Source organism: Eulemur rufifrons, chromosome 3, assembly GCF_041146395.1.
Source record: "Eulemur rufifrons isolate Redbay chromosome 3, OSU_ERuf_1, whole genome shotgun sequence".
In the NCBI taxonomy this organism is placed as follows: Eukaryota; Metazoa; Chordata; class Mammalia; order Primates; family Lemuridae; genus Eulemur; species Eulemur rufifrons.
Window position 1 is genome coordinate 23,349,197 of NC_090985.1, and position 15,764 is coordinate 23,364,960.

General features: G+C 39.2%; 1 protein-coding gene across 2 annotated transcripts in view; it reads right to left on the minus strand.

Annotated features, from left to right (window-relative positions):
- Positions 1–15,764, minus strand: part of HERC2 (HECT and RLD domain containing E3 ubiquitin protein ligase 2) — a 173,742-nt gene that overhangs the window by 23,659 nt on the left and 134,319 nt on the right. For both annotated transcript variants that reach the window (XM_069466707.1, XM_069466708.1), the window contains 10 exons: positions 13,998–14,105; positions 12,319–12,450; positions 11,827–11,985; positions 11,619–11,737; positions 10,906–11,031; positions 10,265–10,420; positions 9,750–9,865; positions 9,451–9,649; positions 4,551–4,765; positions 4–181 (listed from right to left, as the gene is read on the minus strand). In XM_069466707.1, coding sequence (XP_069322808.1) covers positions 4–181; positions 4,551–4,765; positions 9,451–9,649; positions 9,750–9,865; positions 10,265–10,420; positions 10,906–11,031; positions 11,619–11,737; positions 11,827–11,985; positions 12,319–12,450; positions 13,998–14,105 — 1,508 coding nt within the window. The remainder of the gene's footprint in view (positions 1–3; positions 182–4,550; positions 4,766–9,450; positions 9,650–9,749; positions 9,866–10,264; positions 10,421–10,905; positions 11,032–11,618; positions 11,738–11,826; positions 11,986–12,318; positions 12,451–13,997; positions 14,106–15,764) is intronic.

Sequence of the window (15,764 nt, forward strand, 5' to 3'; positions counted from 1 at the left end):
CACCAGCTTTGGCTTTAACTGGTCCTCACTGTCGCTGTGCCCAAGGCGGCCATACCGGCCCTTGCCCCACGTGTACAGGTCCCCAGCTGCTGTGACACAAGCGCTGTGGGCTCCGCCGGCCGCAACGTCCACCACTTCAATTCCTCTCAGGGACTCAATGACACGAGGGCGGTCACATGGACTGCGAAAAAGTCACCAAATATAACTGAAACACATTTTTATTCTTAAATATTCTTAAGCTTATTAAATAAATACTAGGTTTTTGCTGCTCATTTATTCAACATACACCTCTCAATCTACATCCTCCCAATCAATTAATTGTTAAATCAATCAAGAAGACTCATTCAGACTTGAACTAAAAATTCCACCATTTGCTACCTATCTCCCTTTACACCAGGTACCCGGATGCCAGAGGGTAAGGCTTTCACAGCTCTAAATCAGGGGCTGGGAAACTACCACCTACACTGGGCCAAGGCCAACCCATGGCCTGTTTTTCAAAGGCCTATGAGCCTGAGAATGGGTTTTACATTTTTAAAGGGTTGATAAAAGAAAAAAGTTCAAAGAATCAAATCATATGTAATTCCTAAAATTTTTACTATACGGCTCTTTATAGAAATAGTCTGCCTGCTCCCCCATAAATCAACAATTCACTTAAGAAGTTTTAACATATGAATGTCACTAGCCTACAATGTGGCAAGCACTGATGACAAACTTGTTTGTTTTCTTATTATTGAGTTTTGAAAGCTCTTTATACTTTAGTCAGATCATATGATTGTGAATATCCTTCCCCAGTCTGTGGCATGTCTTCTCAATCTCTTCTTAGTGTCTATCAAAGAACATTCATACTTTTTAAGAAGTCCAATTTATCATATTTTACTTTAATGGTTCATGCTTTTGGAATTCTATCTAGAAATCTGTCTGACCTAAGGTGACAAAAGTTTTCTCACGTTTTGTTCCAGAAGTTTTTAGTTTTAGGTTTTACATTTATGGCTATGATTCATTTTGAATTAATGTTTGGATATGGTTCAAGGTATGAATTTAAGTTCATTTCTTACCATACTGTTATCCAATTATTCAAAACCATTTGTTGAAAAGATTTTTCTCCAATGAATTGCTCTTGCATTTTAATAAATTGTGAATTGAAACTTGTGAACAGTTTCCCTTTTTCCACACTCATCACTACTTGTGGGTCTATTCCTGGACTTCCTATTCCACTCCATTGATGTATCTCTCTCTTGATGCCAACACTATACCGTCTTGACTACGCAGTTCCGAAATGAGGCTGGAAGTCAGGCAGTACACATTTTCCAACTTTGTTCTTTATTTTCAAGGTTAGCTTGTCCATATGAATTTTATAATAAGCTTGTCAATTTCTATAGAAATCTTGATTGGGAAAGTGTTGAATCTAGATTAATTTGGGGATAACTGACAAATTAACAATACTGAGTCTTCCAATCCATGAACACAGTACGCCCTCCATGATTTTAGGTCTTTTAAAAATTCTCTGTTTTCTGTCTACAGGTCATCCACATGTTTTGGTCAGATTTATCCCTTAGTATTTCAATTTTGGGAAGAGGGTATTGTAAATAGTATTTTAAAATTTCACTTTCTGATTACATATATGTATATGTATAGACAGATGACTTATTTATTGATCATCTATCCTGCAACACTGCTAACCTCACTTACTAGTTCTAGTAGCTTTTTTGTAGATACCAGCAGATTCTCTGCATAAATAAGTTTATCTGCAAGTAAAGATGGCTTTAATTTTCTTTCCAATTTGGATGCCTTTTATTTCTTTGTATTGCTGTACTGCACTGCTAAACCTGCAGCCCAATATTGAATAGAAGTGTTGATAGTAGATATCGTTATCTTGATCCTGAACTTAGAGGGAAAGCTTTCAGTCTATCACAGTTAAGTACAATGTGAACTCTAGGTTTAACACAGATGCCTTTACCAGATTAAAGAAGCGATCATTTATTCCTAGACTGCTAAAAGTTTTTATCAGAAAAGGATATTGGAGTTTGCTTTTTTCCTTCTTTATCTGCTAAGATGATCATATGATTTTCTTTTTTACATTGATTGACTTTCTAATGTTAGACCAAACTTGCAATTTCTGGCATAAATATCCCACTTGGCGACACTATTATCCTTTTACATATTGCTGGATTCAATTTACTAAAACATTAAGAATTTTTACATCCGTGTTCATTAAGAATATTGGCTTGCATTTTTGTAATAATATCTGAGTCTGGTTTTCATATAACAGTAAAGCTATCATCAAAAAATGAGTTGGTGTGAATTCCCTCCTCTTCGGTTTTCTGAAAAAGTTTGTGAAGAATTGGTATCATCTATTAATTACACGTCTGTTAGAAATCAGTCATTTGGTCCTAGAGGTTTGTTTCCAGGAAATTTAACTTCTTATATACATGGCAATTCACCTAGGTCGTCTATTTCTTCTTGAGTGGACTTTGAAAAGAGTATATGACTTTTGAGGAATTGGTCTACTTCATCTAAAAAGTCAAATTTGTTGGCATAAAGTTGCTCATTGTATTTCATTATCTTTTGATATCTGTATACTCTGCGGTGATGAAAAATCCCCCATTCCTAATATTCCTATAATTTGTAATCTTCTCCTTTTTTCTCGATCAGTCTACACAGAGGTTTTATTGATTATACTGACCTTCTCAAAGAACCAATTTTTGTTTCCTTTGATTTTCTCTATTGTTGTTCTCTTTTCTATGTTATGGATTCCTGCTCTGATCTTTCTTATTCTCTTTCTTCAGCTTACTTTGGGTTGTATTTATCCTTTCTAGAGAAGTTTCTTAAGATGGACGCTAAGGTTATGGTTTTGAGACCAATTTTCTTTTTTAAAACATGCATTTCAGCTGGGTGTGGAGGCTCACGCCTGTAATCCTAGCACTTTGGGAGACCCAGGCAGGAGGACTGCTTGAGGCCAGGAGTTTGAGACCAGCCTGAGCAACACAGAGAGACCCCATCTCTACAAAAAAATAGAAAACTTAGCTGGATGTGGTGGTATGCACCTGTAGTACCAGCTACTTAGGAGGCTGGGGCAGGAGGATCACTTGAGCCCCTGAGTTTCAGGCTGCAGTGAGCTATGGTCATGTAACTACCTTCATGCCCAGGCAACAGTTAAGCAAGACTCTGTCTCCAAAAAAAAAAAAAAAAAAAAAAAATCAAAAACATTTCATGCTATAAATTTCCTTCTAAGTACTGCTTTTTTTGTATCCCACAGTTTGATATCGATAGGTTGTTTGCATTTTCACTCTGTTCAAAATTATTTCTAATTTACCTTCTGATTCATTCTTTGACCTATCAGTTATTTAGAAATGTTTTACTTTACAAATATTGGGGAGATTTTCCAGAGATCTGTTTGTTATTGATTTCTAACTTAATTCCATTGTGGACAGAGAACATGTTTTGTATAACTTGAATCATTTTGGTGTATAAGATTTGTTTCATGGTCTAATTCGTGGTCTATATTGGTAGATGTTCCAGGTGTACTTGAAAAGAATGTACTATTTGTCTAGTAGAGTGTTCTAAAAATATCAATTAGGTCAAGTTAGTTGATATAGTTGTTGAAATCTTCTATCCCTTACAGATTTTTTATCTACTTGTTCTATCAATTATTGAGGGAGGGACATTAAAATCTCTGACTATAATTGTGGATTTGTCTCTCTCTCCTTGCATTTCTATCACTTTTTAATGTCATGTATCTGGAAGACCTATTATTAGGTATGTAAATGTTTAGGGTTATTAACTGACTGCTTCATCATTACAAAACTACCCTTTTTATCCCTGTCAATATTCTTTGCTGTGAAATCTACTTGTATGACATTAATACAGGCATTCTAACTCTTTTTTGGTTAGTATTGGTATGGTATATATTTCCCCATCCTTTTGCTTTTAGCCCATTCTTGTGTCTATATTTAAAGTGGGATCCCTGCAGGCGACATACTCGCCTTGTTTGTTTCCCATTTCTCAGGGAACACTGTACTTTGTTGCCTGATATCCAGTGTCTTTAGGGCTCTTCTTTCATATATTTTGTCTGGTGTTTTAGTTATTTCTAGGATAAGGAAGTACAAATTTGGCTGGTAATTCCTATTAATTTTTAAAAACTAGTAGGTTTCGTTCCTTTCTTTAAAGAATACTGTCACTGGTGTCTCCTTTTCTCCTCACTCCTGCCATTTCCTCTGTATTTACAGTTTTAGTATCATGCATGTTACAAAAAATACCAAATGTGATTCAGTGATGACGTGGGGGAGAAAGACAAAAAGAACCTTCATACTTGTAAATCAAAACTCAAAATTGATTTTTTCCTCCCAACAGAAGAGTCATATACGTATAAGCCCACATATTGGCACATGAAACTATTTCTGCCAAATGAGTCATTAACATTATTTAATTTGAGCAGATTATTGTAAATATTGTTCTGACAAACAAAGTGCCAATACACTGTACCAGCATTAAAACAAACAAACAAAAGCAAAGGAAAACATAACATTGAAAATGATGTTTTCACGTAATACCTTCTGTTGCCATGCCCCAACTTCCCATCTTCTGCCTCACCCCAAGAGTAAACTTCTCCTTCTGAAGAGAGGGCAAGGCAGTGCTTTCCTCCTGAGTTCACAGCTACTTTCTTAATAAACACATGCTGAATGGATTCAAGCAATGTTGGGGTAGATACCGACTCTGTCCCTCCAATTCCTAGTCTGCCACCTGCACCATACCCGGTGGCATACAGCTAAGACAAGAAAAAGCAATAGCAACATCAGGTTTGTGTCTAAATATCCCCTGTATTTAGTAATTAATAAACCAAATCAGTGCTCTAGACATTTTTACCACAGAGAAATGAAATTTAAAACTAAAAATCATAAGAATACTTAAGACTTTATACATGCTATGTCAAAGCTCTGAAAATGAAAGAAAAACTTATTACTAGAAATCCAAAATTCACAAAATGTATCTTCAAAATAAGGTCTTCTCTCTGAAAGCATCTCCATTTTTGTCTAGAATACCAACTACAATTAATATCAATAAAACAAAAAAAATTAATTATCTACTATATGTAAATCCCTGACAATACCCACAAAAACATACCCGTAGAAAAATTATAAATATATTTTCATATTTCAGCAAGGCAGCACATAAATCACACAGTCGAAAACATTTTTTTTTTTTCACTTTAAGTAGGTAATAATTTGGGGATACAAAAATATCTTATTCATTTAAAAGAAAAAAGGTCAGGCTGCCATTTCTAAATACAGGGCAAACATCTCTCCTGATAAAAACTTATCATGGTGTTTCATATTGTTTTAAACATTTACAAACATGTTACTGTGCTGACACAATAGTAAGGAAACCATAAGGGCTAAAACAGGAAGTGAAACCAAAACTCAGGTGGGTAAACGGACCCCCAAGCCAGCTTCTCCTGGGAGGGTGTTGAAGATCTCCAGCACACCCTGTGAGGTTAAGGCGCCAAGCCTCAAAGGAGACTCTCTGTAGAAAGGTAAGGCTCCAAAGGACAGCCCCCTCTGTGTGACTGTAAATGAGAAGTGAGAACAACAAAGATGCCTTTCTCAATCTTAGCACTGAGGGGGAGACTCTCCTCTGAGAATCTGTAACTACAAAAGCTGATCTTCAAGTTGGTTTTCACTCTGAATTTATGCTACCAATGGACTAAAATCCTTAGGCTGGTAATGTTCCAAGTTTATAAATTCTCTTTAGATAAGTGATTTCAAACCAGGTCTCGGGTCAGGCGTGGTGGCTCATGCCTGTAATCCTAACACTTTGGGAGGTAGAGGGAGGAGGATCACTTGAACTCAGGAGTTCAAGACCAGCCTGAACAAGAGCGAGACCTCGTCTCTACTAAAAACAGAAAAATTAGCTGGGTGTAGTGGCACGTGCCTGTAGTCCCAGCTACTTGCAAGGCTCAGGCAGGAGGATCACTTGAGCCCAGGAGTTTGAGGTTGCAGTGAGCTATGATGACACCACCCCACTCTAGCTGGGGAAACAGAGCAAGACTCTGGCTCAAAAACAAAACAAACAAACAAAAAACCCACAAAAAAAACAGGCCTCAAAGAATTTCTGTATAAAATTTTCTAAGGCAAATAGCTCATAGTTCTAAAAATTCACATCATACCAAAGGAAAGAAGGCACCATGAGTGACAGCGAACAGACTAATAATCTGCTATTATGTTTAAAGAAATCAAAACTTGAAAGTATGCCCAAGGAATAAGAAGATTATAAAATAACCAAAAGCAGAATTTCTAGAAATTACAAAAAAAAATTGAAATTCAAAATTCAGATGTATTAAACACAGCAGATTATACACAAGTGAACAAAAATTAGAGAACTGGAAGGTTGCTCTGAAGAAATTATCTAGTATATGGCACAGAAAAAGAGAAAAGGAAATATGAAAGAAGGATTAACAGATACAAAGGAAAGAGCTTCTCACTCCAGCATCAGAGTTTTAAGTAGAGCTCATACAGAGACTATGGAAGAAGAAATAATAGGAAAAAAATGTCTAGGAATTTACCATAATTATCGAAAGACCAATTCTCAAAGCCAGGACCTCATCCTACTCTCCAATCCCTCACCTCCTGGCAAACAAAACAAAACAAAACAAAAAAGGCAAGAAAAGTTAAGAGAAATTGACATCTAAATGTACCATAGTGAAATTGTCACCAAAAAAAGATCTTAAAAGCAGCTACAGAGAAAAGATTTATCATCTTTTCTGGGGCAGAAGTTAGTCTGACTGCTAATATCCCATTAGTATCCCAATTAGATAATGAAAGCCAAAAACCAGAAGAATAAAACATTTAATAGGCTGACTGAAAATAATTCTGAACAGGAGTTGGTAAATTACAACCCACAGGCCAAACTGGGCCCATCACCTGTTTTTTTTAAATAAAGTTTTATTGGAACACAGCACACGCACTCATTTACATTATGCCCATGGCTGCTTTGTAGTTGCAAAAGAAACAAAATGGCTCACAAAGCCAAAAATACTACTGCACCCTTTACAGAAAATGTTTGCCAACCCCTACCCTAGAAAAAGGGCAAAACAAAGATATTTTCAAAGAAACCAACAAAAATAATTGGAGAATTAACCAACAAAAGAAACTCACAAAAGAAAATTGAAAGAGATATGCTCAAAGTAGAAGGAAAATGATTGCAGATACAGGTCTGAGATATAAGAAATAATGGTGAGCAAAGATGATTCACAGGAGGAAGTCAAAATATCCCCATTAATAGGAGTTTGGAAGAAGTTGATTTCACCCTCATGGACGATTTTGAGAGGTTCAAAAGACTACAGTGGAGGAAGTTACTGCAAATGTGGTAAAAAAAGAGCAAGAAAACTATTAATAGATTTAGATGTGGAACCCAAAGGTGTGCCTGAATTGTTGCAATCTCACGATGAACAAATGAGGAGTTGTTTCTTATGGATGAGCAAAGAAAGTGGTTTCTTAAGATGGAATCTACTCCTTCCCAGAGAAGACACTGAGAACATTGTTGAAATGACAACAAAGGATTTAGAATATTCTATAAACTTAGTTGAGCAAGCAGCAGCAGGGTTTGAGGATTGACACCAATTTTGAAAGAAGTTCTGCCATGGGTAAAATGCTATCAAGCAGCATCGCACGCTACAGAGAAACTTTTGTGAAAGGAAGAGTCAAATCTATGTGGCAAACTTCACTGTTGTCTTATTTTAAGAAATTGCCACAGCCACCCCAGCCTTCAGCAACCACCACCCTGATCAGTCAGGAGCCATCAACGTTGAGCCAAGACCCTCCACCAGCAAAAAGATTATGACTCTCTGAAGGTTCAGATGATCATTAGCATTTTTTAGCAATAAAGTAATTTTTAATTAAGGTATGTACATTGTTTTCCTAGATGTAATGCTATTGCACACTTAATATAATATTGATTATAGCATGGTACAAACATAACTTTTATATGTATTGGAAAATCAAAAGATTCGTGTGACTTGCTTTATTGTGATATTTACTTTATTTCGGTGTTCTGGAACCAAAACCTAAGGTAGCCTCTAATCCCCTTTCCTTGAATGTAGGCTGGACAACAGCGATGAAGCATCACTTCAGTTACACAGGACCACAACTTCTGTCCCGCTACCCCATCTCTCTCTCTGTTGCTCCCTCCTGCCCCTCCCTTATCTCACTGATGCTGCCAGCTGCCAGGCTGTGAGATGCCCTGTGGACACACGGCAAAGAACTGAGCAAAGGCAGCCTCTGCAACAGTTCATGAAGGCCTGAGGCCTCAGCCCAACAGTCCATAAGGAACTGAATCCTTCCTCGTACAGCCTCATGACAACTGTAGCCCAGTGAGAGATTCTGAGCTGGAGGACTGAGCTACAGCCACCTCCAGAGGTCCTGACCCAGAGAAACTGAGAGATGATAAGTGTGTATTGTCTTCAGTTAAACAGATAGCTAATTCAGTACCAAAATGAGACAAAGAGTGTGTAAGACAGAAACATTACATGATGGTGTCTCCTTCATGAACTTGTATCTCCCAAAATCTAAACAAAATAATTGCAAACATAAACCAAAAATATATAAAACATACCCTGACCACATTGGGTTTTTCCAAAGAATGCAAGCTTATTTAATGTGGGAAAACCAATTAATCCAATTCACGATATTAATCCACTAAAGAAGAAAACATCTATAAAAGAACATTTCAAAAAATATAGCATTTAACAAAAATCAACATCCATTCATGGATAGAAACAGAAGGAAATGCCCTTAACCTGATAAAGGGTTTCTACCAAACCCCCAGTGAGTGTGTGAAACATTCCATGAGTGCCTGCCCCAGTCTGGATCCAGACAGGCGCACGCCCACTATCCCCACTCCTAAACACTCTGACACTGCAACACCCACGCAGTACGATTTGTTCCTGTTCTCCCACACAAAAGGAAGAAAATAAAAGAGGTAAACTGGAAAAGAAAGAACAAAATTCACTTACACATTACAGCTCTCTATAAAGATACCAAAAATCTTCAGATATTTAGAAAGAAAAGACTAGAGTACGGTCACCAGATATAAAGTCAACATAGAAACATCAAATATTTCTACGTATCAGCAGAAATTAATTTTTTAAAAGACAGCATTTACAAAAAAGAAATAAGAAAGGAATACATCTAACAAATGATATGCAAACAAAAATTTTAATAATTTTATATATATGATGCATTTCAAAATAAAAAAAATTGAAGTTATAGAACATACCTGAAGATTATACAAAAATATCTTACAACTCTAACTGGTTCCAGCATACCATAAATACTACTAATCTTAAGACAAGATTTCAGTACAGATCCATCCTCACAGGTGCCAAGAACCACACAACATACCTAGCCACAACTGCCTCAGTCTTAAAAACAGTGTGACACCAAAATGCACCCTTACCTTCCCATCAGCCGTCACAGCAAAGAGAGTCTGTTCTCCTCCAATTAACTGCACTGGTCTAAGTGTTGCAAGGGCTTCACATGGAGTGGGAACTTTGACTTTTGCACCTTCGATGCCCCCAAGCTGCCCCCGATGATTATGTCCCCATCCATATATCGTTCCACTGCCACCAGCAGAAAGAGTCCAGTCATCTGGCCGCCTGCAACAAACATTAAGGGATCATTTGACATTGGAAAGAATAGCACATGTGACCTCCTTCTCTCACATATCACATTATTTCTTGTTTCTCATATAATAACCTGTTCATCCACTGCACGAGTTGTTCATCTTGCTCTCTTTTAAAAATGTCATGGCTCTCATGGAGAACATCCATATTTTCGCTGTCTGCCATTAATTCACGAATTTTCTTAGCCACCTAGACAACATTATTATTATGAGATTAAAAGTCACACACTCATCTCAAGAATAAAACAAATAAATATTAAGGTAAGAAAACAGGAGAAATCCCTGCCTGGGAATATGAGGAAATATCAACATTGCAATTTTAAGGTAAATGAGCAATACCAATGATTACATCAGTCTATCATATTAACAGTGTGTAGACAGTATCATTCTATCTTTACTTTACTAAAAATGAACCTCAACTGAAATTCATGGGTGTCAGTTTAATTTTCACCTATGTGCTATTTTCTTTATGGTATTCCTTGCCAAGAGACATTTTTCTGTCTCATAAAATTGGTATCTTTTTACACTACAGTTAAATAAAGAAAACGTCTCTGCATTCCAAAAGTGATTCCAAAATAACGCGCGATACCTCATCAAGAAACAGACGGGGCAATGGTGTTCTTTTGTCCAAGGCCACAGCAACTCGGGAGGCCATGCAGTATCTCCGGAACCAAGCCCACTTGTGCGTCTCCGCACAGCAAGGGAGAGTGTCTAGTTCCAGGTCACAAGCAAGAGCTACTAGCACCTGAAGCCATCAAAAATTAAAAACACAGGGATGCTTAGAAGTGCAGTGAACATTCCACTTTGCTAACATGTGTGCTAAAGATGAGCCAATTGCCACTAGCCACTGTCCCACTCCTTATTCCAGGCTGCCTGCCATGGCCCAGCAAGTATTTCACCATCACCCATGATGCAGGGATCCCTAACAGTTCCTAGCGATGCACCCAATATTCCAGACCTCAGATCCGACAAGTGCCACAGCACTTGCTGCCTGCATCGACTGCAGAGATGACCCATGCATCTCAAAACGTGTTAATACTTAGGTAAATGCTTAAGGTATAAGTGCTTACATCACACAATCATTACTTGAGACTTTCATACTCAACTTTAGCAATACCTACGGCTGCCCTCAAAGAGGCCTAAAACATGGCACACTGCACATAACAGCTCTCAGTGGCTTTCTCAGCCAAATGGCTCTACCATCATTTTAAAAAATAAGTCAAATATTACCTTAAAGAATGGGCTGTGGAGCAGCTGTTTGCCACCTCTCACAATAGGATCTTCATACTCAAACTGCCTTTGCAAAGCTTCTGGAAGACCTTTCACCAAAGCAGCAAGAGCACTGCCTGTAAAACTCTACAAAAACAACAAAATACTAATCTATTGCAGGAATCCAAAATACAGGAGAGGTTGACAGTTTGTTTTGTTTCTGAGTCAAATGTTTTATTATGTTGGTACTATTCCCTCTTAAAAAATGTTTACTGAAATTCTGAGTAGGAAAAAAGGTAAAAGAACATGAAAACTAAAATAAAAAGAGGAGTTTGAAGATTCATCACAGAATCTTCGGTCTCGATTTCAGTATAGCCACATCCAGGAAAACAGTCCCTCTCGTTCTACAACTCCTGCCCGTCTCCTCATATGGTCAGGATTGAAAGGGACTATCTTACCCCACAAGATAAAAGTGGTCAGTTGGACTCACTGTGAAAGTCAATACACACCATCCTATGTCCACAGCTACTGACCCACACATTTTTTAAAAACTAAAGTCCAGCTTGAACCCAGTATACATAGCAATATAAGGAAAAGTCTGCCTGTGACAAAGCCCTCCCTATTTATTTGAAATTCCCCAACTATTCTTGATGATTTAGAGGTTTAAGTTACTAAAGCTACATATCATTCCCAAAGGGTCACATGTCTAGAAATTGTACTATAATGCTCCATACCAAAGCTCTTGTTTCCCCATCATTTTCTCCAAGCAGCCTGTTTATGTTAATTGATTGCCCAAATTCAGTTGTAAGCAGCTTCCTCAGTCTTTGAAGGGCCCACATTCTGTGACTGGCAGCTGAAATGAGCACAGAGAAAATATCAGAAGCCTGACCATTTCTTCCAACTGGTCAGACAGAGACGACTGTAAAGGCGCCATTTACCTACCTAATGCACTCAACTGTGCACATGCTGCCAGCGAGGCCGCCAGGCGAGGGACGATGCTTCTGTTGGAGGCGAGATTAAGTCGGAAGTCTAACAGACACGTCACCAAGTCCATGGATGGACAGGAGAGGACGCAGCGATCAGAAAGGAGGTCTTTAGGACCTGTGAATGAGCACTGTGAACATCCCTGTGTTTGACAAGGTGGGGACTACCCCATAAGGAAACACATACAAATCTAACAAGGGGCAGCCCCGCTCACTGGGAACGCAGCAGTTAAAGGTGTGATGATGGCACTGAGTCACATAAGCCATGCTCTCCACATTGACATTTCAACTGTAAATCAAAAGGCTTAAGAACTGCAACCATGAGGACAGAGTGCAACACAGCAGGAGAAGGCAGACCGTAAGTTTCTAAATGAAAAACATGATGTCCATATTGCTCCAGTAACAATCCATAGCTGGCCATCAAATCTTGGTGGCCATGAACCCTCCTTACCTGCAGCTGGCATGATGGGATAGACTGTGAAGCGCCAGCCCCATCCATTCACAGACCCATCACTGATGAACTTCCACTTTAACTCATCCCCAGGGATGCGCAATTCGCTGGACCAGTCAGACCACTCTCGGCCTGGAAGAGAGAACAGCCTGGGGTTCGGTTTGCTCCATCATCTGATCAACACAAACTTCTTCAGACATTATATACAAAGCAAAATCATGCTACGTCTGAAGAACAACGAGCTCCTCCAATCTAAATTCTCCCAAGTTTAAGTTCACAGTGACACACCACTCTTGGGAATCACATTTCAATATATGACACTCTTCAACACTCACTCACTCACCTCCTGTACCAAGTACTGGGGAAACCGAGGGCAGGTGAGCACTGCCCTGATAGAAGGCACCGTGTGATGGGAAATGATCACACACACAACTAGGGTGCAGTGAGAGGCCTGCCAGGGCAGCCAGCCTACACCCAGCTCTGATACAACTGGGTAGCCGGGCAACAGGAGAAGGAGCCCTAGCTTCCCCCACAAAGGGTCCCTCTGTGGAATCCAGCCTGGCCAGGAAGAGGCTGCCCTCTAGGGAGGAGTGGAGAGGCCCGGCCAGCGTAGAGGGCCTGGGTTCTGTGGAGAGGACTGGTGGTGGGTTAAGGCGTCTTGGAAGAGCCAGAAAGACCCCAACCAGATTTCTGCTTTAGAAGGACCATTTGTATTTCCAAACAAAGTCAAAAAAATTTTAAAAATTTAAAAAAAAAAAAAAAAAAAACCAAGAAGGACCATCTGGCAGCAGAGATGGCCAGCAGGGGTTTTCTGCTAGAAGAAGAGAAACTGCCACATTTAACACTACTGAAAACTATGCTCACAGATTTCTCAAGGTGCCAGAAAAACCCATCTCACCACTTCATCCAAAGCTTTAGACCAGAGATTTAAACAAGTAACGCTGTGTGAGGTAAGTTTTAATGGGACACAGCCATACCCATTCACAGATGTCTGATCTGTGCGTTAGTTATAACAGAGGCCACACGTAGTCCACAAGGCCTCAAATGTTTACTACTTGGCCCTTTGCTGCCCCTTGCTCGAGAGGAAAGATAAAGAGGCCTTAGAAGGTACACATATGCATCCCTGCACTGGCAATTCTAAAATGCCCTGTAAGAGACCATTGAACAAGGCCCACAGGTGGAGTGGTATGCCCCATTGGCCTCGCAGAGCACAGTGGCAGAGCAGAGGCAGGCCGGGATGCCAGGCTTCCTGCCCACTTCAATGCTCTGCCTGCCACACATACAGAACTCACTCTACATGTGGCCAAGTCCTCACTGCACTCAATGAAAAACAAATCCCTTTAAGGAGCTCTGTAGTATGTCAACCTTCACCTCGCACCAGCCCTGGCACTTCTCATGTCCCCAGCACCTTCTCTAGCTGTCTGGGCAAGGCTGGGCATGTCCCAACAAGGGCCTATTCTTGCACTGGTCACCCATCAGTGATGTGGTACACACATCACATGGATAATTGTCTCATTTAAAGTAGGGGGAAGAAGCAAACAAAACCTACTGTACTTCTACTGGCCCTCCTTAAGGCTCCCGTAAGAGTGAAGCAGTAGCATTCTGTCCCCAAATGTCAAGGGCTCCGTCTGCAGTGCAGAAGGCAGGCAGACCCAGTCCTGCTTGACCCCCTTCCTCACCTGACCGCACGGAGACAATCCTGTTAACGCCATCCATGACTGTGAGAGGGTCATGGCGCCTCTCCGTGGAGCATTGCCGGTCAAACTCTACCCTGAGTCCTTCTGCACCTGGAGGACAAGTAAGCACAAAGCACAGTGACCACTCCAACCAGCACGCCAAAGGCCCAGCGCCCTGACGAGAAACAGTAAGACTAAAAACCATATTTAAACAACTAATGAAATGCAGAAAGTCAGAAAAACCAGCCTCAAAAACAAGAACCTTAGACTGACCACCCCTTTGCCACCGTACCACTCCCACAGAAGATTATGCCATGGACCAAAAGGCCAGAAAACACTTCTGCTTGGCCAATTCGTTTGGTGCTCTTGCCTCTGGGCAAACTTTCATGTTCAACCCCAGTGCCCAGACAAACCTTTTTAAATTATCAAACATGATGAGGGGGGTTGTGAGAACCCCCAGTTTGTAGCCAAGTCAGGCAGAACTTACAGGTAACCTCGGGACCCCTTACTTACAATTGGCATTTGAAGTGGGGAGAGTCCTGTGGGGCTGAGCCCTTAATCTTTAAGGTCTGCACTAACTTGAGTAGTTACTAGCGCAAAAAATCGGGCGAAACATGACAGTGGTCTGACCCCAAATGCTCTGGAGTGAAAAATGGTTGGATTTGGAATATATTTTAAAAGCAGAAAAAATAGGATTTGCTGGTGAACCGGATATAAAGTGAGAAAGGAACAGAAAAGAGAAAGAGGCCGAAAGACGAAATACCTTTTGTTTTATTACTTTTTATCATGAAAGAGTAATAGCTTAAAGTTAAAAAAAAAAAAAAAAAGCTTTTCTGAACCTCACCTCATTCTAAAAGGGTTAGAAAACTAATTTCACATAAAAATGAGCAGATAAAAGTGTCAAGGTCAAATCCAATATAAAGTTACTGTTAGAAGGAACAGAATAACATCCCTGCGGCCGATGAAAGCAGGCCAGAAAGATGTACCCACAAGAGACACCAAAATTGTAATCTATCGTTTCAAAACAAATTAAAGGAAATTAGGAAAATGATACAGGATATGAAAGAATAACACATATCATAATTAAGAAAACAAAAAAATTAAATGATAAAAATCAAGAAAAAATTACAACTAAAAAAAATTCCAAAGTGAAGACTAAAATAGAGTGTAAAATCGAATAAACACAAGAGATAATACCTGAAAACAAATAGGAGAAAGGAAGAAATTTTAAAACAAAGAAAGAGGTAAAAAGCATTTGAGAGAGGAAATAGCCAACAATAAACCCAACAGGTATCCAATATGTGGATAATTACCATATGTCCCTGGAAAAGAGAACTAAGCAAGAACACTACAAACAGTAATTCAAGAAAATGTTCTGAAAGAAGAGATTTGGAATTACATATTAAAGGAGCAACACACTCCTCATCTGAGAATATTACTTAGAATGACCAAAATGAACACATATTCTATTAATACTAAAATTACTGAAGAAAAGCATATGACTTATAAAGGAAAAAAAAATGATCATTATCACACTTTGACAAAGGAAGAATATGTGATCCAAGGATTTAGCACCTAGAAAAGCTACCTTTCAAGTTCAAAGGGAAAAGTCTGATCTCAGGGACAGCTGAGGAATTTACTAGAGTGCACTTCAGACACCACAATGACTAAAGAGACAAAAGAATGGGGAGAGAGCATTAAATGTAGTAAGATGAAGATTAAACGAACATTAAAAGGAAGAACGTATAGCATATAATAGTTATTATGCTC